The sequence below is a fragment of the Charadrius vociferus genome, unplaced genomic scaffold (assembly GCF_000708025.1).
Source record: "Charadrius vociferus isolate BGI_N301 unplaced genomic scaffold, ASM70802v2 scaffold104, whole genome shotgun sequence".
Taxonomy (NCBI): Eukaryota; Metazoa; Chordata; class Aves; order Charadriiformes; family Charadriidae; genus Charadrius; species Charadrius vociferus.
Genome location: NW_009648255.1, coordinates 6,005,223 through 6,031,819, shown reverse-complemented (window position 1 = coordinate 6,031,819; position 26,597 = coordinate 6,005,223). Strand labels below are relative to the sequence as shown.

Here is a 26,597-nt window from a genome sequence, read left to right as displayed (position 1 = left end):
ATGGAGAATGAACCAAACACAACAACATGTTCTGCATCTACAACTACTATCACTACCACCTCCACTTCCCGGACACAGCTGCCACAGATATCTGTTTACAGCGGCTCTGACAGGCATGCCGTCCAGGTACTGGGCTATGAGATATTCTTTCCTGTCCTGTACAGTGCTCCCAAATACAGGCATTGCGTGACACTTTACACAGGATTAACTTTCTGTTCTTAATTGCTGTCTTCTTAATATCTGACTTACTGGTTTTCAGAAGATGCTGTTTACCAAAGGGTATCAAACCATGTAAGAATAGTGCAGGGTACGAGCCTGCCTCCCAGGTAAGGCCGGGGGAAATGCTATGCTAGAAAGTTTGGGTTTTTTCACCGTTCCCTAAGGGTATGAATTATTAACATAAGCCTTTACAAAATAACACAAAATAAAGCTGTTTGTTTGACCAACATTGACTACAGGGATCCAGAGGTATCTGTGCTTTGGATCCAGCCCCCTCTTGCTGTTCTTTAAATTAGGTCTCCTTGAACTCTGCACGCTCCATTCTGTTGGGTTAGATAGTTGTGTCTCTCACACACTACCCCAATCTTTCAAAAAGCAGAATGTTATGTAGGACTTGTTGACAAGAATCTAAGAGGTTTGGATGTTGTGTTATGAATGATGCTGTATTGTCAGCTGATTGTCAGGCTTTCCTTGAAAATGTGAACATATTTATGTTGGCTATATTCTGTGACTTGGTTGAGAACAGTGATGGAGCAAGTTCAGTATTACATAATTGGTGTGAAAATAATTTATTTGGGTTTATTTCCTTGTAAAGGTAAACTTCAGCATCTTGTCAGCGTGGTGTGTACTTTGTAATTGTAATTAATTACCTACTGATTCATCACAGGTTATTCAGCAGGCCTTGCATCGTCCTCCTAGCTCAGCTGCTCAGTACCTCCAGCAGATGTATGCAGCCCAACAGCAGCATCTAATGCTGCAGACTGCTGCTTTGCAGCAGCAGCACTTAAGCAGTACCCAATTTCAGAGTCTGGCAACTGTACCACAGGTGAGAGTGAAGATTGCTGAAAAAGAATGGTTTACTACTTTCTAGAGTAGGACTACAATTCTAGAGCATTATCAAACATAATAACAGCTTAAGTGCCTGAGCTTAAAGCCTCACTGTAATTCACTGTTGTATTTTAATGACTTTGTTACTTTAAATTGTATCTTCCTCCAAACTATTTGGAGGATTTTGTCCAGTGTTATAGATGCTCCAGTAGGCAACCATTCCATGCTTTATTGCATACATTATAATGCATCATGTAAATCATCAAACAGTAATAAAATAAATATTAAAAATAGACAACTTCAATCATCATCCCACGATTATCTCTAAAAGTTGATGGGGAAAGCAATGAATAGCAATGTAGCATAGCAGAATCAAAGAAAAATAATGAACATCTGGTATCTTAGTGTGTTTTGCCACACATCTGGCTGCATTGTAAGTAATGGCAAAATTGAACTTTAATGCTGAGTGTGAAAATGTAGGAAGTAAATGACAATTAATTTCTGAAGCACAGCTTTTAATATTAGTGAACACTGGAGGAGACCCATTTTGAAAACTCCAGCAGTAGAAAGATTTCCTTTGACCTCAGTTGACCTCAGATTGAGCATACTGGCTTGCAGAGATAGGTGGTTGTTAATGATTTTACACATGGAAAAGCTAAAACGGAGTTAAAGACTTCAGGGATGTAGCGGTTTGTTGTCAGAACTGGAACTGACTCTTCTATGCTCCTGACTTTTTCTTCTATACCTTTTCCATTAGATCGTGGTAATATATTGATTTGTCACTTTTTTTTGTGATGGATTTGTGTGTGCATATACAGTTACCAAGATAGAGCAACGAAAATCAGATTGGGGAAGGCTAAGAAGTTTTGGTATGCACTCTGTTAATACAGAAATCTAAATCACTGTCCCTGTGTTCATGTCAAGGGCTGGAATACTGTACTGTTCTAGACAATTAGATGTGCATACATAAATTATCATTCTAGAATATAAGGGTGTTCTTTACAGCATTTGTAAAGTTTGTTTTATTTTTAGAGGATTCTAATCATAATAAAAATTATGATGAGAGTTTTAATCATGACAGTTTTTAATGATGTCACATTTTAAGTTCTGAGCACCACACGTAGCTCAGTTAGCTCCGTCATTAACAGTCTGGTAGACTTTACCTCTGATAGTTTTTGTTCAAGTCTTGATCTGCAAGAATCTCAGTGCCTGAAATTGGGTAGGAATTCAAGGCATTTAGCACCTTGCAGATAGCATTCCGTAGTGCAGAGTGCACTTTGCTGAAAACTAATTCCAGTGAGTAAAGCATTTTTACCGTTCACTCAGAGAAAAGGTAATGGTAGAGAGGGATGTTTCTGATGGTTTATGCAATAATATGAACATCACTTAAAGACTTTTTGATTTCAATATTTGACACGTATTCTTGCTATTTAGGCAAGCCTGTCAGGTGGGAGGCAATGTACTTCCCCCACTGGGAGTGTCACTCAGCAGTCAAGCATGTCGCAGACCTCGGTACGTAACTGAACAAAGCCCTCCATCCATTCTCAACCCCTCCTGGTTATTATTTAAGTACTTGGAAAAACAGAAAGTATTCTAGTATTTAAATTTGTATGGTTAAAATTAGTGTTACAGAAACAGTAAATAGAAGTATGATGACTCTGTAGTAAGTGTTGGCTGTGCTTCCAGCATCTGCCAGTGATCCTGACGCGTTGCTGGCCAGCGTTGGAGGCTTCCCCAGTCCCAGCCCACTCTTGGTGCTCTGAGGGGCAGCTGCTAACCCCACAAGCACTAGTGACTGTTCAGACCGCTGCAGGAGTCGCTTCCTGAGCTTTCATCTCTTACTGGATTTCTTATTGGATTTTTCACATCAGTTTCTTTATTCAGGGCACTATTCTAGGTCAAAATCATAACTGTATATCAGTGATTAAAGAGCACCAAATCTAATGCTCACATATATATATATGAAACTGATTAAATGTTTATAGCATTCATTCTTTTATTGAATATCATCTTTTATCATGCATCTTCTATGCACTTTCAATTACTTTATCCATAATCTAGGCATGTGCTCGGGTTTTAGTTGTTAGCAGCTCTGTGTTCAGTTCATGCTGTATTTCTTTAAGCGGCATCTTCAGATATGTAATTTGCACCGTCTTTTATGTACAGTTCTACAGTTTTCTTGAGTTAGGACTGTGTTAGTCCTGCAGACATCCTGCTTATTAATCATGCCCTCAAGCTGTTCATGGCTTCGATGCATAGCTTCAGTGGTTTAACTGTATATTTTTTTAAGCTCTCATAGCATTGCTTTGGCTTACAATTGTTAGAAGTAAAAACATTCATTCATTAAATTTTGGAGGGGAAGTCTTTAAAGATGTCTGATGTTAAACTAACAGAATAATTGGGCTGGGATTTTTCAAGGAAAGCTTTTTGAGTAAGTGATGAAAAAGAGCTGGGCACTTAACTCTGTTAGACCAGTTAGGAAAAAAAGAAAGGAAAAAAAAAACACCCAAACCAAAACCACAACAGCTTTTGTTTGAGAAGATGCTAAAGAGCAATTGTTGAGAAGCATTTAATATGAAATTGTAGGAAGTTTTGGTCTCCAGTCATTTTTAAATGTGCATATGTAGAATGAGTAATTAAAGTCCATATATGGCGGCACAAAAAAGTGTCTGGATCAGGTTGTATAACAAGCATAACAAAAGATATCAGCCAGTCAGATAATATAAACATTTAAAGATGCTTAAATATTAACATTCAGGTGTTTTTCTTAAAATATTTCAAGCTCATGCTACATGTCCTGTAAATGTGTATTTCTATGAGGTATATTTTTCAGATGTCATAACATCATTGTTTCTACTCGTAACTGCTTATTGTTATTTACTGCTAAACAGTTGCTTGCAGTTTAAGAATGTGAATGTACAATCTTGCCAGAATCCAGTTTTGTGATGATTGGCTCAATGTATTTTTGATATCTTTACAGTTCAGAGATTTCAACTGCCCCTGCCATTTTTGTCAAAGGCTTTCTGGCTTTAGACCCTAGGATGAATGAATTTCCATGACAGAAGCAATATTTTTGTTTCCTTAGATTAACCTCTCCACCTCTCCTACACCTGCACAGATAATAAGCCGTTCACAGACCTCCAACACCACCAGCAGCAGTATTACCCAACAGACTATGTTGCTGGGGAGCACCTCTCCAACCCTGAGTGCAAGCCAGGCTCAAATGTATCTACGAGCTCAAATGGTAAGTTTTGATTACAGTTCTTAAGCTTGGTTTTGGTCTGTCTGTTGTTGTTGTGTGTCCCCCCCTGCAAAAAAAAAAAAAAAAAATTAACTGTTTCAGTGTTTATTTTGTTTCTGTAAATTATTTATAAATATTTTTCTTGAGTTTCAGATAGCACTGAGAATTTAGTCACTAATTTGTGAATACATATCTTCTGAAACACTGTAGACATCAGAAGCAAAAGTATTGCTGTAGCTCAGTTCTCTGGTGAAGTTTGCTCAGGTGTTTTTAGCCTGGTCGTACGACAGTGATAACGGAAAACATCCTTGTATTATCAACACTGTTTCTAGCACAAATCTAAAACATAGGCCTGTACTAGCTACTATGAAGGAAATTACCTCTACCCCAGCCCAAACCAGCACAACTGGCAACGTTCAGAATTCTGACTCTTCATTAAATTTTTCTTGTATTTAACTAAGATTGTTCTTTGCATTATTGTCTCTACGATTCGTGTTAGATACATAGCTTTCATTCTCTTTGGATTTACTTGAAACTCATTAGATTCTTGCAATTTCCTGTCAATATGGCCTTTCCATTTCCTAATGGGCAACTTTAAAAAAAATCTGTTTAGTGATTTCTTTTTTATTAATTTTTAATGTAATTTAATACTTTCTCTAGTGAATTTCATATGAATTGAACCTTACAATCTGTGTGATCAACCCTTAACTCTAGCTAGCTCATAGTAACACCTTCATTGCCAGCTTGATTCAATTCCACATAAATACCTTCGTGTTTTCTTCTTAGCTGCTCCTTGCGTTTGAGATCTCTTTAAAAATATGGAAGACTAACTAATGATCTGGCTTCAAGCCTTCCGTGAAGCTTGTCTTTGCTATATTGCCTGTAAAGAAATTAATGACAGTTAGATATGCTGGAAGTCAGTGATTTCAGGGTGGTTGTATGATACCTGTTCTCACTATTAAACTTGATTAGCATAATTAAAGTTGATATAACAACTCTGCTTAAATAATATTTTGAACAATTGGAAGATCTTGTAAGTTCTCTTCCTGTAGCGTTGTAGATATTGGGCTGCTCTCTTGACTTTTTTTGCCTTTGTTTCACTAATTTGTAATATTGAAGGGAAAGTCCTCTTTACAATGCTTGTATGAAAGATGATATGTGTGTTTATATATGAGAAAAATATTTTTCAGTATATGTAGAACAAATATTTTACATTATTATATTTATTTTACTAAATTTTAAATTTATTTACTTGAACTACCATGACAAACTGTTCTTTGAGTAAGTTCATCTGAAAAGAAAAAAAAGAAGCTGTACAACACTACATGTAACTTATGTATGTCTCTTTAAAATACTGCGTTTCTTTCACATATTTTCAAAGTTTCGGTCTGTTAACAGATACCTTTTCTTGCTTAACAGCTTATTTTTACTCCTGCAACCACTGTGGCTGCTGTCCAGTCTGACATTCCTGTTGTCTCATCATCTTCCTCATCTTCCTGTCAGTCTGCAGCTACTCAGGTGAGCTTGTGTCAATTTTTTAAACGTATGGCCAGTAGAGTGGGCCAAAACTGAGATGTAAGGAAACATTGTGCTTACGTTTTACTTGCTTATAAAAACTAGTAATGGGTACTCGGTATGTATTACTTCAGTGGTTTGTGTTTACCATCATCGCGCATTTAGAGGTGATCATGTTATATGTAAAATTTGGAACCTGGATATGACTTTTCAGGTCTTCATATTTAGTTCTCATCTTTATTACTTTGAATAACTTCATGTTAGCAGCTGAACTTGTATCACCTTTTCGTTGCTTGACTTATTTGTATATCATCTGGAAAAAACATATGTCACAGCACAAATATCTGCAGAACATATTTATCACAGTCTTCTGCCATGAAAAGCGAACATTTATCTAACGAATTTATGCTCTCGTGAAAGATCTTCTCTTCTATCTCAGCAGTTTCTTTAAAAGCCTTTGGTAAACAGACCTTGTTTAGAAGAAATCTTGTTTACAGAAATCCAAGTAAATTATACCAGTTGAATATTCTCTGACCTTATGTTTCTTGACCCCTTCAGAAGATTCCAATAGATTTGTGTGTCACTGGCTCTCCTTTAAAAAAGTCCCATTATTGCCTCTGCCCCAGTAGGACACTAATTTGGTTCTTTATTACAGTCTGTGGCACTGTACCAGTTGTATTCATCTCACGAGTAGTTGCTTGTTACTCAGTCTGCAGTGTTCCCTTTGGCCATGAGTGGACGTAGTTTCATCACAGACAGTACAAGTTGGTCAATAAATTGTTTATTTGAGTTATGCTATGGGACTGATCAACAGATATTTAGATGGAACTTGTTTTCATTATATTTACTAGGGCTTCCATGTGTTCCCAGGTTGCCCAGAGAAGTTGTTGAGGCCTCATCCCTGGAGGTATTTAAGGCCAGGCTGGATGAGGCCTTGGGCAACCTGGTCTGGTGGGAGGTGCCCCTGCCCATGGCAGGGGGGTTGGAACTCGATGATCTTCAAGGTCCTTTCCAAACTAAACCATTCTATGATTCCATGATTCCACTGGAACTGTTGTTCATATTGAAGCCAACCTCATGTAAGAACTTCTCAGCGGTGGCTGAGAGAATAGTTATGTCTTCCTTTTCAGAATCAAGGTGTTGAGGACTATTACTTGAGCCACTAGCTATCACTAGTTATTCGAAACCTTGGCTCTTCCCAGGCTTTTCCAAAAGAGTTTCTTGTGAGTGGTATGCAAGTGTCAGGAGGTACTAGTCTTTGCCATTGTTTGTCCATTGTGATAAATGTTCTTGTGTCAGTCTTAATCCAGTCAAAGTGAGATCTTCTGCCACTGACTTTGTTGAATTAGTGCTCTTTTCTCGATGGCGTTCCTAACTTGGTTTAGCCTTTTCTGGAGCTTTGCTTTCAGTTTGACTTGAATGCAGCTATGCAACTCTTCCTTTAAGTATGTTTTCAGTTACTTTCTCAGCACATGCTGGGCTCTCTTTCCCTTTCATTTGAGTTTTCAGCAAAGCAAATGGCATGCTATGATAAAAGATGAGAGTCTAATGGGAACCCTGTTTTCAATATGCTATAGGCTGGACTGTGGGACCAGGGCTTTTATCGCTGGGTCCTAATAAAAGGGCATGGCAAGCCTTCCCACTATAGCTTCCAAAATTTCAGTTGACCTTTCGCTTTCCATGTTGAATAGATTACTCTTAACTGCAGAAACAAAGTCAGAGTCTGTCATTAGAGTGTTTGTGGCACTATGCAGGTTTGTCATGATTGAGCTTGTTAGGTCACATATGATATCCTCATACATTTGAGGAGCATCCCCTTCAAAAACACTCAAGCAGGTACAGGTAGGTGTCTGCTTTTGGACTTTGTGTCTTCAAGAGTGACTGTTAAAGCATCTTGATTAGCATAAACTGTTGGCCTCTCACAGAAACATAGCAATCTCATCCCAGTTGTTTTATTTGCCTGGGCAGAAAGTATATCCATAGACTTTTCTCCTTGTCTTGAGGCATTTTGATTGAACGTATCACTAGAGAAGAGCAATGTTTTCCTAGAACCTGGTTTGTCTTCTCTTTCGTTAGTCCTCTGTAGAGGTGTTCTGCAGAACTGATTGTATGTAATAGCTTATTAGTTGCTGTTCTTCTGTGGTATGTTGTTCACAGATCCACAGGAGCTTTTGCTTTTCACTTCCGTAAGTAGAACCTTTACTTGCTTGGTGCCTGTATTTATTTGCAGTGCCTCCCTGTTTTTCAAAGAATTCTTTCTGTGCAAATTGAACAACCAAAAAAAAAAATTCATTTATGTATGATGAAATGTCATCCGAGTCTGCTTCCTTTTTGACAATGTGAAGACCTTAAAAATGTGTCCCTGTTCTGAGATAATGGTAAATCATTGAAGCTTGCCTTCCCTTTGCTTTTCCAGTAGGTATCTGAGGGGGGCAGAGCTTGCTGGAATCCAACTGTGTATTTATGAAGGATGTTGAGCAAGCTCACATGTCAAGTTCATCAGTTGAGCCTTCATTGAAAAGACAGACTGCTTCTTCAGTCTTGGAGTTACCGTGCCTCATTATCCTTGGTCACAGCTGCCTTTCTTTCCTCCAGATTTGGCAGATCAAGTTTGAAAGTGCAGAGAGGTTACTGGATGGGCTAGCAGCTCTTTTTGCATTTGTATCTGTCTTTTATGTTCAAGGTAAAGCGTATGACTTTACAGTCTTGGTCCTTCTGTACCACAGGGTTTTAGAGGTCCATTTTGCACAAGTCTGCCTGGCTGTGCAACTGAGACATCATTGCAGAGGGACAGTAGAATCTCACCCCACACCATAGAGCATTATTCAGTGAGATGAGCTGCTGTGGTCACCCTGCCAAACTCCTCTCCCCTCCCAATGTTCAGTCTTGCCCTGTTGCCCCATGTTGTTAACCTTGGTTGTCTGATAGTTTCTATAGCAGCAATGACATTGCGAAGATCTAGTTTCATCCATAGTGAGGCAATGGAAGAGCTTTAACACTGGTACACTTTATTTTTCTTACCTGGTGATAAATATGTCTTTGGGTTTCAATCAGCTGGGTTTAGAGAAATGTCTTTATTTACCATGTAAGCAAACCTGACCAAGTAGGCAGTGCCTGTTAATAAGAAAATAATGTGTTTGGTTATATACGTAGATGTGTGTATTACACTTAGCCAAGATGTTTGTGAAGGTACAGTATAGTGGTCTCACAGTATTGTCTTCCATGTAGAAATACCAGAGAAACTCAGAAGTTCGTCAATGATTAGCAGTGTCTCAATGGCAACACCTAACACGGCCTGTTGGTTGAACTGACACTTCTCTCCTACTTACTCTTCTTCCTTTCTGCTTTCATACTTTCTTCTTTTCATATGTGTCCCCCTCATTTATGACCTGGATGTCTCAGATTAGTTACCTTACCTGTTCAGATGTGCTAAAGGTTGATTTGTGCTCACAGAGATGGGATTGCAGTAAATGCCTCAGGCATGCCAATAAGGAAACAAATACTGTTGTCTTCAGAACAGGATTTGAATGCATCCTGGGGTGACACACTGAGCAGTGAGAAGTAAAATGTCAAGTAGCTGTTCGTTACACAAATACTAACTGTTCAGTGAGGAAGGGATTATGTAATCAAAATAGTGGATGGTGATAATAATTAGTCATCTTTTTCATGTAACGTATGATGTAAATTAGTGCTACAAGGCCAGTCTTTATCCTTGAAAATAAAATTCTAGCTCAGAATGTAGGATTGGAAAGTTCGCATCATTATGCACAGAATCTGGCTGTGGTATAACAGACGTTAGTGAAAATAATCACTGACTAATTTACATTTCAGAAGGCAAACCTTTTGTTTCATGTGACATTGGAGGTGTCATGATGAAAAGCTACATTAATATTGCTGTAGAAATAAAGGGCTCAGGTTTGTTAAGACATGGATAACATACAGCAAATTCTGGTCCCATTGACCACCCAAGGTTCTGGTTTGTGTTAGTCTCTGCAAACATACTTACAGGCCACTGCACTTCTGCAGTGTCTGTATTAAAAAAAAAATGCATTTGCTTAAGATGCTTTGTGTCATTCACTTTGAAGGCACAATAAAAGAGAAAAAATGCAAGTTTAAATTTAAATTAATGTAATGAAGAATTTCCATTTATTTTAAAAGTTCAATAAGAAAAAAGACTTTTCCTTATTTTCTTTGTCACTGAAGTAATTCTTCTCTATTCTTCTCTAAATTTTGTGACTTAAAAGATGCTTTGATACGCAGATTTTTAACTCCTTACGTATTTTGATCACATGGGGTGAGAAGCATTACATAACATTATTCTTTTGTAATTTTTGCCTGGATGTTTGTCATAGATGTTTATATGGTTTGGTGGTTTTTCATGTTTTGCTCATTTCCCAGGTTCAGAACTTGACATTGCGCAGTCAGAAGTTGGGTGTATTGTCAAGTTCACAGAATGGCCCACCAAAGAGCAGCAGTCAAACTCAGTCATTGTCTCTGTGCCCTAATAAACCTGTAACCAGTTCCAAGGGCAGCCAACCAGATCCCTCAGATAGCAATAGAAAAGGCGAGAGCCCAACTCCAGAGTGTCGGAGTACACCAGTCACACGGACATCAAGCATACATCACTTAATAACACCAGGTAGGATGAAAATGGAGCTATAAGAAAGTTATTTTAATTAAAGTCAATTTGTATGTTGTGGCTTTGTCAGAGTCCCAATGCTCTTTGACTGGGTTCTTTTAGATATGCCATAGGAGAAAGTTTAATGTTTAATGGTAAATTTACTTATTTGTTTATACTGGATGTTACACAGGACTTTCAGCAGCGTGATACAGCAGTGTTCTTAAATCACAAAACAAGCCTAATATGGCAATTGCAATACACAGCTGAATCACAATACAAGCATGATTTTCATTACTGATCTGTCTGTATGTTCATTGTCAGGACATGTCATCCCCGATCTCTGGGAAGGAATATGTGGTCTGAAACCACCTCAAACCTCTTAATTCTCATCAAAATCTCTTTTGCTTGTGGTTCTTTGGTTGGGTTTTTTTGCTGTCTTGTCTATGTCATCAGAATGTTCTTATATCAAGTACTTTTATAAATCCATAGATAATAGTGCACAGAATCTTAGTATTTTCTATAAAGACAAATCAAAATAAGCATGCAGTTGGTTAGATAGGCATTCACATTGCGTGCAGTGTATTTTCATTTTAGCTGCCTTATTTTGAAAGAGTAAGGGTAATCTGGACAATTGGTCTGAATTCTGTGGAATTTAGCTTGGCTTAAGAGCAGCTTTTAGAGAAGGAGTAAGACTGCGAAGCAGACATTCTTGAGGTAAGGTATTGAGCCCTAATGCTCTTAGAACTCACTTGTGTTAGGAAAAAAATCCATCTTCACTAGCAGAATAAATAATAAAAAAGACAACATAAATGAGTTGTTTCTCAAGTGGAAAAGACAAAGCAAGAAGAGGTTTGCATGTGGAGAAAAATATGCTGTAAGGAATTACTAACAAGTCACTGGTTCACTTAAAGGTGATGTGATATCTCTGGAAGCTGCAGTATTTTTAGATTCATACCTTTCAGTTTGTGTGTTCAAGTCCAGGCAAATACTTTGAAAGGTTTTAATTCATTCTGAACTCTTGGAATTTTGTTTAGTCTGTTAAAATGGTATTACCTAAACTTTAACTGAGCAGTTATCAACAAATCCTGTTGATTGTGATGCTTATCTCTTCCATTCTGGTCTGTTTCAAAGCAAAGGTTAAATCCATTTAAAGTTGCGTGAAATTCTTAAATAAGTGAAGGCTGGATCAGCAGTAATCTTAGAACTAGCACCAAAAAGATACTTAGATACTTTTATATAGAAAGTACATACGTGTGTATATATATGTAAAAAGCATGGCTATGTTCCTCTATTCATTGCTGCATTTTGCTTTGGAAATTGATATATTCCCCAAATAAATTGTTCTGGTATACTATTTGCTGTCAAAGAAGATATTTCTAACCATAGATCCAAAGGGTTGAAAAAGTTGTGCTAGTCTTACTTTAAAGTAAAAACTTCCTTTCTTTCAATATTTTTATGATGTTCTCTGGACTTAAAGAAATAAGTGCTAATTGTCACTTTTTCCCCCCTCACAGCTTCATATTCTCCATTGCAACCTCATTCTCTAGTAAAACATCAGCAGATCCCCCTTCATTCACCACCTCCAAAGGTTTCCCATCATCAGCTGATACTGCAACAGCAGCAGCAAGTCCAGCCAATTGCACTTCAGACTCCGTCGGGTCAGGAACCCCCTCCGTCACAGCACTGTCTACCCCTCCCAAGCCATGGTCTTCCTCCAGGTCCCAGTAGTGTCCAGTCTCATTGCTCACCTATTCACATCCATCCTCCACCTCTGACGCTATCTCCTACTCCATCCCAGTCAGCTCAGCAGTCAGTAGTGGTATCCCCTCCACCTTCTCACTCCCCTAGTCAGTCACCCACGATAATTATTCACCCTCAAGCACTTATTCAGTCACAGGCAAACTCCCTCGTGCCAACAGCTCTTCAGCCAGAGCAGACTGCTCCTCAGCAAACTACTACCAATCCAGTTCGACCAATTGCACAGCCACTTAATCTTCCGTCGCATCTTCCACTTCCATCTTCCCCTGCTGTACACGTAGGGTCAGTAGATCAGCCCAGCTTAGTTTCCCCAGGCCAACAGATCGTGTCCTCCGCACCACACCAGCAATATTCAGCCTTGCAGTCCACGCCTATCCCTCTTGCAGCTCCTCCTCAGCTGTCAACATCTTCAACCCAAATTCAACAACTGCCGTTGCAGTCTGTGCAGTCTTTACAAGTGCAGCCCGAAATTCTGTCCCAAGGCCAGGTTTTGGTTCAAAACACTTTGGTTTCTGAGGAGGAACTTCCTGCTGCAGAAGCTTTGGTCCAGCTGCCATTTCAAACTCTTCCACCACCACAAACTGTTGCAGTAAATCTTCAAGTGCAGCCATCGGTACCAATTGAAACTCCAGTGGTAAGTGGTAATATTACAGTCCTTTATCCTCAGCTTCTCTGACTCTGGCCCAATGACTTCAGAAAGAGATAAACCTGTTGCTAGAGAGAGCACCAGAAGAAACCTATTGATTACAGAAATTAGTGTTAAAAAAACAATAGACATTTTGCTCTGATTTTTTTTTGTCTTTTTGTAATGGATCATCACTCAATAATATCAACCAAGAATTATGAAAGTGCAACTTTTTGACCTAAAATCTTACCTCTTAATGAAATTGCAGCATATCTAAAGTTAAAAAAGCAAATAAACGTATGTCAAAGCTTACATCAAGTGAGTTTTGATAAATGTACCATATGGACTGTAAGCTTTTACCTCTTTATGTTAATGCAAATAGAATACAGACAATTGTAGGAGAATCATCTCTATACTAAGTATGAAGGTGTATAGAAGATTATTCAGATAATAGAGTTCTCAATAATTAATGTTGTACTAACTTTGAAAAGATCCTCTTCATATAAAGAATAGGGGAAGTTTTGATGCTGTCTTGGTGTTCCCCATCGCTGCCATTTTAGTTTAGTTCAATGTTGGTCTCAGATGCCTGCATTTTGTAACTGAAGGTTTCAGCTTCACTGACACTGAACCAAAATCATGAACAGTGAAACATCAGGGAAATTAAATGATATGCAAATAATGCTGACACTTAAGATGGCATTGCTAGGCTTTAGTGCAAATGAGATTAATGTGAACAAAAGAACACCTCTTGTAGGCTTTTTTCAGGCTACCAACAGGTTAAGGAAGAAAGTGTGCTGTTTATTTTTAATTTATATTAAGAGGCTAATGATAACCTGAACTTTCTGATAGCTCATGTAGAAATTGGGCAAAAGAGTAGAAGCCAGGTTTGCTTTTGACAAGGTGGTGTTTTACATCCTAATCGGCTAAACTGGCTGTCAGTAATTCATGTAAATTTGCTTTAATGGTTTTGAGGAAAGTACCTTATAATCTCTTATAACCACTAACGCTTGATAGTCTTGGTGGACTCTTCTGAAATACTCAGTTTGATTACACTGCTGTATAAGATAGAGAACAATTTGCAGACTTGTCATTATGTTACAGAAGTGTTTAAGTAGCTACAAATGTGTGTGTAAATACAAATACAGTAAACTATAGAGATAAGACACTGAAAAAGTCAAGTTCTCTGGCCTGTTTGATAGGAGAACTGTGCCTCTTTATATTTTTCTGTTTGTAACAAAATACTTCGATTTTGCTCTCATAGACATTGTGATGTCCCCAGAGTTCATTGTTTTGTAGGCAGTTTGGAAACTAGTATTTTATTAGGAGATTAGCATATTTTAACATTTTAACTGGTAATTTATTTTAAAAACTGTATTTATGCAACTCTTTTAAGGTATTAAGATAGAGTGGAAATCTCTCTAAAGCAATAGTTTGTTGGATGCAGATTTACCAAGTGGAGAATGTATGTGAAGAAGAGATGCCCGAGGATTCAGATTGTGTCCATATGGCTAGAACTCCTACGCCACCCACCTTGTCTCCACCAGCCATAACCTTGGGGAATGGAGAAGCACTTAATTCAGAAGATCCTTTGTCAGGTGAGAGCAAATGTCAAAGTAAGGTGGCTGTTCTGCTTAGAAACTTCTGCTAGTTGCTGATGTTTTAAAATAAAAATCTGCAATTTTGATCTTCTTTATAATTTAGTCATATATTTTTCTTAAGTAAAAGATAATATATGAAATATATTAGAAATCCTTGTGATAGAACAAATGATGCAGTCCCAAAGGTGTAGCTTATATATGTATTTGGCTAACATATAGCATGCAAAATGCTTATTTGAGCTCTTTAGCATATACTTTTATACTAAAATCTTAACAGGAGTGAGTGTAAATCTCCAGTTAATCTTTAAGTGATGGCTGTGGGATATGGGCAAAGTATGCTGACTGATCTAATGTGAAGATTGATTTGGCAGAATCGGGGTCAGCACTCAGAAGTTGCCTAAGTTGACTACGCAGTATGATTCTTTTTGGCACTATTTTTATATGCCACAGTAAGGAGCTATTCTAATGCAAAAGCTACCAATGAACATTTTTCTTCTGCCTCTATCAATTGTTGTGATGCAAACTAATGTAAATTCCCTAATGTGCTAAACACACAAATATGTACTCTCTCTCTCTATAGTATAGTATGTCTGTGTGTGCATATATGTGTCATAGTTAGGCTATACATGTAACTGGGTGCTTAGGGGTGCTTAGTGGCTTGATGTTGTGTATACTTGTTACCCTGCAGGTTACTGAGGCTCAAAACATTCCTGAAAATAAATTCACTCTTTAGAAATACCTCAGTTTCTCAGTCTTGAGCATCCAGTGTTTGAAAATAGGGGTTTTTGCTCTTGACTGATGGATTTGTGGTTTGCGTAGGTAATGAAAAGCCAACTATGCTTGTAGTTAGTAGATCCTGAGTAAAGGAAAATGTTTACATGAGAACTGCTCGTTTGTGGAATAGTCTGTCAAGGAAAGCCATCTTGTTTTGAAGGCAAAATCTATAAACCATAGGGAAAAGCCTGTGTTACAGGATGACGGGTGCAGAGGTGGGTGTGTTAGTCACCTCTTAGTTCTAGAATTCTGAGCAAACAGTTGGATATAAGTGATAAAAGCATAACACACTTTGTTATTTTTTTCAGAACATGGGGGACTACCTTCAGTGACATCGTCAGTCAGTGCCTCAGTAATTAAATCTCCATCTGATCCTTCACACGCCTCTATTCCACCACCACCTCTTTTGCTTCCAGCAGCAACAACAAGGAGCAACAGCACATCAATGCCCAATAGCATTCCTAGCCTAGAAAATAAACCTCCACAGGCCATTGTTAAACCACAGATCCTGACCCATGTGATTGAAGGCTTCGTGATTCAGGAGGGCTTAGAGCCGTTCCCTGTAAGTGTAAAAGTTGCTGTGAATTTTTTACTACTAGTTTTTGACACAAACTGCTTTTAATGATGATGTTGTTTGCGGCTAGTAGCTACGTAGATCTTGAATCGTTTTTCAGATGTTGGTTTTGACCTGTTTTCTGCTGATTGGTAACCTGTTTCTTACAGCATTCAGTATACTTGTGTACTGTTTGTATTGTCTTATGTACGTAATCGGAATTGATGCTACTTTTTGGCTTGCCAGTATCACTGGATGACAAGGCACTTAAATGAAAACAGAGACACAGTTGAGTAGATAGGCTATATCCAGAGATAACTATGGGGAGTGATTTTAGGCTACCATTTGCAATAACTTCATTTTACATTTGTGTCTCCTAGATGCCTCAATTTAAGTGATATCTTAATTTAAATCTCTGAGATGAGTCTGTGTTAAAATTCTAAAATGTTAAAATTCTGTTGTTTAATGCACTGGCAAGCCCCGTACTGAGCTTGGTGTGATCAGTACTGTGTCTGGTAAGAGTTACTGTTGAAAATTTAAATCCACAAATGGACAGTTTAAAACCTATGAGCCTGCCTTACTAACTAATTTAATGTCTCTCATTTTCTCAGTCCTTCATTTCTGTAGATATAATGTGTTTCTTCCTTTGTTAAACATAATTGCAATCTCTGTAGAGCAGGAGTGAGTCTTGGTATTTGTTTGAGAAATGGTATTTAGAGCTTTGGCACTATATAATAATGATTCATTGATATAGAACAGAGACTGATTCTAGTCTCAGTTACAACTACTAAGTTGCAAATACTATTTTTAATTATTCATTGTTCAGTTAATCACTGTTGCTTTGCTTTTATTGCAATAGGTAAGTCGTTCATCTTTGCTGGTAGAACAGCCTGCAGAAAAAGGATTGCTAGTGGAGGGTCAAATCATGAGTGTTGTGTGTGTTGAATCAGACTTGCAGACTACAAAACATGCAGACAACTCATCGGACACAGAGATAGAGGATATGATTGCAGAAGGTTTGTAGTTTCTGTTTAAATATCCATTTTTCTCTCCTTCAGTTCTATATGTATTACACAATTCCATCCCACCTGTACTTCTGGAATATTTCTCCAATCTTTACACTATGTCAAATAGAAAGTGTTTTCAAATGTTTTTTACTAGCTACACATCTTAACAGCAGCTGTGTAGATGCACAGGAATGTCATGAAACTATGCATTTGTCCTGCTTAGAATACAGTGGTCTCCAGCACAATTCATGAACTAAATGGAGTTCTCCATGCAGTATCCAACATATCATCACGGATTTTTTAGATCTCAGCAATCCATTTTTTTGGATATGTTACACCACTATTACTGTTCAAGCCCAAATGTAGGTAGCCTCATGAGTGTTATGAAATGGAAATTAGACCCTGGCCTGGCCCAGAAGTCACTTTTTTGTATAAATTCACCCAAGATTTGAAAGTTCAGAATTTTTCAGCCACATCTGGATTTTCTCTTCCACAGCTTGAGCAGTTGCACAGGAGCTGGTTTTGGTGATCCGTTTAAATTTGTCTTAATGCAACTCTTAGTTTCATTCTCTCAAAATAGTTCTTTTCCCTCTTTTGTATCAAGACTGTAGTGAGCAGGATAAGAAGGGACAAATACATTGCCTGCTACTGCCACAGGTCTGTATCGGGGAAGTGGCTGGAAAAAGTCAGGACAGCCTGTCCTTAGCAGTAGCAAGTGTCACCATAGCTGTGCTTCAACTACTTCCCACTCCAAGCATTGTAAATTGTCACTTAATTAAAACAGTCCGTGCCCCTGATCTTTTCTCACGGGAACTTTCAAGATAGCAAGCCCAACGGCAGTTTGTTAGTTACTGTGGTTTCTGCCTTGGTGAATGGTACTGAAGTGCAGTAGGGAAGCCAGCTGCATCCATTGTGTATCTCAGCAAACAAATTAGCTCAAAATTCAGTCTTTTAGTTCATTAGATTCTGCTACATTATTTTTTACCGCAATGACTTATATATGTTACTGCGTGTAAGTGTATTGAGTCAGACTCAAGTCAAGGATTGCAGACAAGGTAAAAAGCTTGCTTTAGAAAGTGTTCTGAATTCAAGAAGAGTGTTTGTTGGTAGTAAAGTCACGTAAATGTAGTTGGAATTCTTTCTTAAAGCTGATTTACTTTACCACTCAGGCAATATGTATTTCTGCTAAAAATTAAAGAGTGTATTTCTACCTGTAACACTGATTTTTACTAGGAGCTGGTTTAGCTTGGAAGCACATCACTGAAAGGAAATACTGATGGGTTGTAGTCCTCCTACATGTTGATATAACATCTGTGCAAAGAAGTCAGAAACTGTGGAAACAGTGCCTGAAAATGAAACACAAAACAGGATTTCCTAAATTAGGGATGATTATATGACTGCATTTACTAGTATTTCTCAGCCCAGAGCCCTTCTCATTTTGCAGTAACAGCCTAGTTTAGGCAGTGGCAGATATTTGAAGTGCTTTGTTTTGTGACTGTAACTTTCTTTTGATTATGTTGGAATTAAGTTGTCTACATAGCAAAATGAAGAAACAGTTTTTAGAGAGTCCTTTTTGTCAATATATTACATGATATTCTACTGTAAAATAATTTGAGGCCCATACCTTATTCTTCACAAAACTTCACGTAGGCATGGCACACTAAATTTTAGATGGCAAGCATCTGGCATATTAATAGTGGAGGGTTGCAGTGTGACTGGAAGTTTTCTAAACCTTTGTTTCATGTAATTTAAAATTGCTGTTATTTTTTTGGTATCGTCTCCCAGTGAGGGCTTCCATTTAACGAGTTCTTTGAGGGAAGTCCAGTGACATGAAAGCTCAAGCACAAGAGGCTTTAAAAAAAAAGTAATCTGGTAAATTGTATGACTTGTTTTACATTTTTTGGTTATTTTACAGCTCAATGGAGTTATACTACTTTTCTAGACACAAAGTGAGACTTGTAAATCTCTTAGCTCATGACTGTACTTAGTAAATTGCTAGTAAATAAACTTTCTTGGTCAAGAGTACAGCTTTTTTTTTTTTTAATACCTCTTTTCACCCAAAATATTACAAACAAAAGAAACTTTGCTGTCTGGTGTATCTTCTAGAATATTTGAAGCTCTGTGTAATAGTTATTTTGCCCTTAATTTGTTACAGTAGATCTTAATTCAGTTTTCTTTTCAATAGCATTCCCTAAGAACTTTTCAGTATTAGCACTATGTTGTTTCTCAGATGTCAAACAGCTTGTGCGTTGTTTTATGGAATTATTCAAACATTCATGGTTTTGTTTTTAGATGTTGTTCCTGACAGCTGGTGTTACATAGACAATTTGCAACTACTCATTAGATGAGCTAGTAGGAGACATCCAGCATTGAGGCACATCCACATATGCAGAAGTTGAGCAAAGGAGATTTTCTGATACTAAACCAGGGTATGATTGCATGTATGGTAGAAGCATCTAATAATGCAGAAGAAAAGGCTCTTAGCATCAATTTTTGCTTCACTCTATTGTCACTTTTTTCCACCTGGATTGGGAGTGAGGATTTTGGGGGGGTTTTATTTAGAGAGAGAGAGTGATTTATTTGAAGGATGCATCTCTGGTATTTAACTTCAGTTGCAAGGTTGGTCAGATTTAGTATGTTTCCAATTTCCAGTTTTTACTCCCTGTATGATACCAGCTTATTAAGTTGGAGACTTGCAACACGGTAATTTTCAGTCTGACACTGCTGGACGATTTGTTGACCTTTGAGTTATGTCTTTGAGTCCTGATACATCAGATACGTTATTCAAATACCCTTTTCAGTATTTTCAGCTCTTTACTGCACTAGTGCTTTTTTTTTTTTACTTTGTTGGTACAATAGTTAGTGTTAGCAAGCAGTTTAGTGTGTTAACGTTGCTATAACAGACTTTTACAAATTCATAGTTACAATCTTTCGATTAAACTTTGATACCTGCATTTGCATTAGCTGGCATCAGAGCTTAACAAAGAGTTTAGAACAAAAAACTAGTTTGCGTTTTTTGCAACTGGTTATGTAAAATTAAAAGTATGAACGCAGAAGGTGAATAGCAAGAGGCAAAGTATATGAAACAGTGGCCCAGGTAAATTAAAAATGTGGGAGAAATGTATGTTTTAGTGCTCTAAATTTTTGAGCAATGTATTTTGTCTGTGATTGCAGCCATGTGGCATGCAGTTCTTTTACTTAACCTGAATGACCACAAAATGTTACATTTCAGTTTGTGCCAGCTTCATTCCTTCGCTCCTTACGATGCATTTCACAGATGGTGCATGAGGATAAGGGGTGTTTTTCTATGCCGGAGTGAAGTTGGTATGCAGATATGGTGGCATTATTCTAAACTACCTACAAACCATGCTGTACCCATGAAACGCTTGTGGCAGAAGAGAGCATAGACATTCAGCATGTGACATGTATGCTGCCTTGGTGCCTTGTACTGCTTTCTTTTGGGCCTTTTTGCTTTTTCTTTCATTGGTGCTTCTGTCAGCTGGTTGTTGAGTTCTTCACAAGGAGCAGGAAAAATGCCGCCTCATCCCACCAGTAACAGAAAAATATTCTGTAACAGTAGACTGTGAATTAGTAGATGCTGTAATCCTTTTATTGCTTATATGCAGCTTATCTTTTTCATAGATAAGATTCAATGTTTTACTTGCTTTCACAGGTTTCTCTGGTTGTAGCAGTTGCTTATGCAAAGAAAGTATTTTATAAGGTTAATGCATTATGTCATTACTGGAGAGCTTGAATTTAGACTGTGGAATGCCTGGTTCTCTTAATGAACCCTTTATAAGCCATTCATGAAGACTGTAACACTTCTGTTTAATTGTTCACTATGTTTGAGGGCGTACTTGCTCATGGATGGCTCAAAATGTAACAAAAAAGCTGATTAGGTTCATTGAGTAACTTAATTGGAGGTTCAGTAAGGTTCAGTTTGCTCAAGATCTTTTCTATAGAGAGTGGAATCTATGAATTGCTTAGCTTTGCATAATTTTCTGTTAATCAAAGTTTTTAGTTATACATGTCAGGTATTTGAAAATCTTCTACCTGCCTGCTTGAGATGAGAAATTCAAACATAATTTTGTGCCATTGAAACTGACTTCTTTATGCCTCATTCCTTTCTTTAGAGGGACTGGATGAAATTGAAAATGATCTTCTGAAGTGTGAATTTTGTGGAAAAATGGGATATTCTAATAAGTTTCTACGGTCAAAAAGATTCTGCTCCACATCCTGTGCCAAAAGGTACTCTGTCTAGTTATTGTTTATCATTATCTGATTAATGGAATAGCACCCAAATAGTATCTAATGTTGAAAAATAAAGAAATAGTAAAAACATGACAGCCTTCTAACTGAATTTGCAGAGTATATGTGTACAAAGGACTGTGGTGGATTATAATATATTTCAAGAACATAGAAAAAGAGAATTACAGTAAAATTGTGGACCTCTTTCCAGAGGGTGCCGTGAATGCTCTTGGGCTTCTGGGAAGGTGATGGGTATTATGGAATAGAAATCCATTAAGGGTTACTAAGTGTTTGGAAATTGGTGCAGAGGTTCATGGGCCACAAGTCAGTATATATTTCTTATATTCCTATTGTCTTCCCCTTGATGTTGTGCAATGTCAGTGAAAGAATGCTGGGCTCGGTGGGATTTCTTACAGTTTTGTGTGATGCTAGGGAAAAAAAAACCCACTAAATTTATCTTGGCATAATTGAAATGTTGCACAGACAAAAAATAATTTAAGATTGGTTTTAGTAACAGTGTAAAAATTCTTTATTTGCAAAGAGTAAAACAGAAATATTAATAAACAGAAATAATTTACTGTTTTCTAAAGCTTCTCCTTTCTTGCAAGTAAGAAGTGATGCCATTTGCTTGTACATGGTTGGCAGAGCAAAGCGGCTCATTTCTGTTTCTCTTTGGGTTTAGTATGTTGCTTTTGTTTTGGCTGAGAGAAAGAATTCATAGTCAACATCTGAATGTGAAAACTTCCATCATTACAGCTGGAAAATGGATATTTAATCCCAGATGTTTTAGAAATAGGAAATCGTTTCCCTTTTCTAATCACCACTTAGTTCTTTTTTTTGCATCAGTGTGCCTGGAGACCATCTTTTCCTTTATGTCTGCTACTTTTTTAATCTCCCATGTGAGACATTCCCGCTTTAAGTGGCGGGAATGTGTATGTTTGATTTGGTACTTGTTGTGACACTACCAGCAAAATAATCTCAAGAAGGAATTTGGCCCCTTAATCTTAAATTGGGATTTTTTGCCTGCATCCTCCTTTGGCTGGGTATCAGCTAGGTAGAGAAAATGGAAGCAAAAGATACAATGTGACTTTAGGCTTTTAATGGGCATTTTAGAGAAGCGGGATTGGACTATGTGATAAAATGCAAAGGTATTTATGTCATGGAATGGGAAGAGAGAAACATCTTCCAGGGATGATCTAGATGTACTTGATCTTGCATCAGGACAAGGGGTTTGAGTAAATGGCATTTGAGATACCTTTCTCTTGTATTTCTGTAGCAGCTGTTGTTATCTTTAATTAGGCAGCATTTCTACGACACTGTAATTTTATGGTTACTTGATTGAATTCAGTCCAAAAAACTATTAGTGCATTATTGAATATATCTTACTTCTTTAGGCACAGCCTTAGTTGCACTAAGAAATTTGGGCTGTTTACATCAGACAAGACCAGTCGTTGGAATCGGAAATCAGATAGCCAAAGTCTTGGGCGACGCGGGCGTCGACCGAGTGGCCCTGATGGGGCATCGCGAGATCATTTTCTTAGACAGGTCTGTGGAATATTTGCTTAAAACTATGGCATTGTTCTGGGAATTGCAAATAAAATATAATACTGTAGTGTATTTGTACTGCATTTTCCAGCTTCCGATTACTTATCCATCTGCAGAAGAAGATACGGCTTCTCATGAAGATGCTGTTCCAGCTGCCATGACCACCCGTCTGCGAAGACAGAGTGAAAGAGAGAGAGAACGTGAACTTAGAGAACTAAGAATTAGGAAAGTGCCAGAGAGCATTGACTTGTTACCAGTGGTGCAAGCTGACCCATCAGTATGGACTGTTGATGAAGTTTGGGCCTTTATACATTCATTGCCTGGTATGTAAGGTGCAATAACTTGTTCCTTGGGTTTTTTTGTACAGTGAAATTCCTTGCTTTTTAGCGTCAGTGTGATGAGAAGGTGGTGTGGTAACAGCACAAGTGTACTCGTTAGTTGGTGATAGAAATTGGAATGTGATTTGTTTCCTCTTGCTTGTTCCTTCAGCACAAATCCCATGTTGGTAGAACTAGTTCCACTTCTGCTGTTTCATCCCAGCTGATGGAGATTAGAGCTGTTCCTCCCTTCAGTCTGACTTCTCTCAAGAGGTCAGTAGAGAGATCAGACACACTTCTTCCCTTTTACATTTCTTTCTTCTCTTCCCTCCTAACTTGCTGCTTATTCAGTAGAAAAAGCAAGAAGAGAGTTATTTCCCATTATACAACTGAAAAATTTGAAAGATCTGGCCTGATACAAGCCATTAAAAAAGAATAAGGAAGTTTCTTCTCTAAAGCTAAACTTTGTTTTGCAGAGCTTTGCTCAGTAACTGAAATGCAGAGAACTTCTGCGTATAGACTCTGCATACTGGTAGATACAGTCTGTTCTCAGAAAAAAATAATAATCTTGTTTCTCCTTATTTACAAATGTTTTCTGTAGCTCAATATTCACAATTACCTTTATATCATGTTCAGGTTATTTGACATTTATTTATCATTTCCTAACTATCATAAGCTTTAAAGTTTCACTCCCCACTCTTTACCAAGGATGCCATTCTATCCGATCAGGTACGGTAATCCTGCCAGGTAACAAGGCAGGTCTCCATAATAGCAATCATACGAGAATTTTTGTGCTTACCCATGTAACTCACATGTCAAAACATTGACTTGGGTTAAGGTTGTTCCTAATTTTCTACTTTTTCTGGAATGCTAAACCATTTTTCTGTGTTATCCCATTAGGCTAATAACCTGTAAGGAATGTATCTTCATTGCTAAGTCTTGCGCATGGGTTCTGACAGATAATCTTTTATAAAGTAGGTCAGGCAAAGAATTGAGTAAGGGATGTCTTAAATCAGCAAAAGTCATCCTTGAAGTACCTTTCTTCTGATAGTTTATAAATTGCAACTAAGTTCCATCATCTGCTTCTGGTAACCTGCAATGATGTATGTAAAACAAGCAAAACTCCTTAGGTTTAAGACATGGTCATTCACATTTCTGTACTTCAGCTGTGTTACTGGAATATAACTATATTACTGCTGGTTTCAGTTACTATTTTTATAGATTTGAGGCTCTACTTAATAACTTCTTGATCCTAGGTTCTGTAAAATAATAAACTTCCTGTCCTAGAAAACTTAAAGTACCACATAGACGCAATTCACTTGCAAGTATGAAAACAAAATTATTATTCTTAAAATGTGGTTTCTGTTCTGAAACCGCTACTTTTAGAATATTTCACCAGCTGCTAGATCTGGGGTTTTTTTTTTTTGTCTTCTATAAACAAGGATTTTTAAACAAACTTTATATTTCTCTGTATTTATAGAAAATTTATTGTACTCATTCCCATCCATATTAAGGCCTAGTTTCTCAAATACATTTTTAAAAAAGTTTAATAGGTTTAAAATGATATTCACAACCTGCCAGAATTTTTATTGTTACATAGCTACATTCATATATTTTGGCAATTTTGGGGTTTATTCTGTTCAACATATTCTCAAGCTACTCTCTTGGAAAAAATACTTTTTCATATGCTGTCAGAATTGAATAATACAAGAAATAATATAATTGCCTTCCATTATGCTATTTTGCAATGTATACTTGGTGCAGTCCATGCAGACCGTCTGCCATGTTGTAGGAGATGGTGATTTGTCGGCTTTTCATAAACATTAGGGACATCTGGTTTGATTTACAGCTTTCTGCATACAGTCTGTAGCGGAGATCTACCTGCGGAGTCAAGTGGCCTTGTCAGGCTTTTCCTGAATTCCTGTGGACTCTTTTGGAGAAATAAAGATTGTAGGACACTTTTACTGTTGCTTATTTTTTTCTGGGAGGAAGAGACAGCAACAGTTTAAGCCCCAGCAGAATTGTTCCTCCTTTCTTTCCTCAGTTGCAAGATTAATGGTCTTTCACCCTCTTCGCATCCTTTTTTTAGCTAAGTTATTGCACAACAGCAAATTGCAAAAATGCTTAAGAATGCCCAAATGGGCTTGGGTGAGGGAACTGAAATACATTCAGCTTTCATCCTTTGCTTTTCCAAAATGGCTTTGATAAAAGGTATTTTAGGAGAAGTTGCATGGAAATGCTTTGTGTCCTGCTAACCTTTTCCAACCTTGAATGTTACGACCGCTACACAGTCATAACAGAAATGAGTGAAGGTTTGGATGTCTATACTTCCTTTCACATTTCCTTTCTATTTGTCTCTTACACATTTGTAAATCCATCAGGAAATTAGACTATCTATTCTTTATAAAATTTAAATCTGAACACGCAAGAGGACATTAAATTAGTTAGTTGCTCTCATCTGGGGTGGAAAAGGACTTCACAGTATTTTCATATCTCTGTAACAGAGTACTTTTAGAACAGGGGAAAATATAAAAAAGCCAAAAAAAATAGGTTTAAGTGAGGAATAGCAGGAATGGAAGGTAGAGCACAAATTAAAATGTGTCTTGACAGGCTCTGAGACGGATGGAGAGACCACTGGATTGAGAACATAAGTATATGAGAAACATGAAAAACGTGGCTATGGGGAAGGAAGCTTCAAGTAAACAACTGACAATGAGTGCTGTTATTCACATTGTTAGAAGACATTTGTCCATATAACAGAGCTGCTATACAGCCAGGCATAACTGACTGTTTCTGCTTAACAGTTGTCCAGAACATCTTTTGAGGAACCTTTTGTTTCCAGTGTTCTTCAGTGGGAAGGGGCCCTCAGTTACTTGGGACAGCCCAACCCATGAACCCCTCTTTCTTATGTTGCAGGCCTCAGTAACCTGAGACCTGGTTATTTCATGTTCAGAAAAAGAGTTTATAATTTTTTAAAAAAATCAACTAGTTTAAAGTTGCACTTGTGAAATGAGTTACTGCTGTGTATAGAATATTCACTCAAGTTACTGATGGTAAATGTCTTTGTGAGACTGTTATGCTAAAGCCCATAAATCAAAATTCTGTTTACTTAACCCAGTGGTGGTAACATACAGATGGAATTAACACCTTTTGGAAGCTATGTGAATTTTCTCATTGAGTTGTACATAGCAGTAGAATATGCCTATCTTTTTATTGCTAGAAAGAACCTCCTTGAATTACGCTCTTACTTGATTGCTATTTCAGTGGTATTTTGCCAGTCTCTTCCAATCGTGAGATCATGGCAATTGTTCCTCTTAATGAAATGAGAAATCTGTCTTTGCTAGAACTTGAAATTTCCAATGAGTAATTCTCCAATAATTACAGTGTAATTAGAGGCTGCAGTAAAAATTACTTTCAGATTATCTCAGAAGTTCCCATCGTAAGATTGAACTCTTGCATATACCTGAGGTTCTGCAAGTTAAAGGGATAAGCATGGGGAAATCGTGTAGCTGAAGAGCTCTAATGTGTACAGTCATTGCATCTAAGAATGCACATTTCTAACCCAGTAATTCTTTTTTTCTGTTGCCTTGTAGGTTGTCAAGATATCGCGGATGAATTTAGAGCACAAGAAATTGATGGACAAGCACTTCTTTTGCTGAAGGAGGATCACCTTATGAGTGCAATGAATATTAAGCTTGGACCCGCATTGAAAATCTGCGCACGTATCAATTCCTTGAAAGAATCCTAG

At 37.6% G+C, this 26,597-nt stretch overlaps 1 protein-coding gene and 1 pseudogene across 1 annotated transcript; one reads left to right on the top strand and one right to left on the bottom strand.

Annotated features, from left to right (window-relative positions):
* PHC3 (polyhomeotic homolog 3 (Drosophila)) lies at window positions 1-26,597 on the top strand. Its single transcript, XM_009884435.1, has 14 exons — window positions 1-126; window positions 887-1,045; window positions 2,482-2,559; window positions 4,133-4,291; window positions 5,708-5,806; window positions 10,202-10,442; window positions 11,939-12,816; window positions 14,252-14,402; window positions 15,488-15,741; window positions 16,592-16,748; window positions 20,873-20,999; window positions 22,394-22,532; window positions 22,624-22,855; window positions 26,443-26,597. Exons 1-14 carry the CDS (start codon window positions 1-3, stop codon window positions 26,595-26,597), a joined length of 2,955 nt encoding a protein of 984 aa, XP_009882737.1.
* On the bottom strand, window positions 6,509-8,581 carry LOC104285933 (annotated as a pseudogene).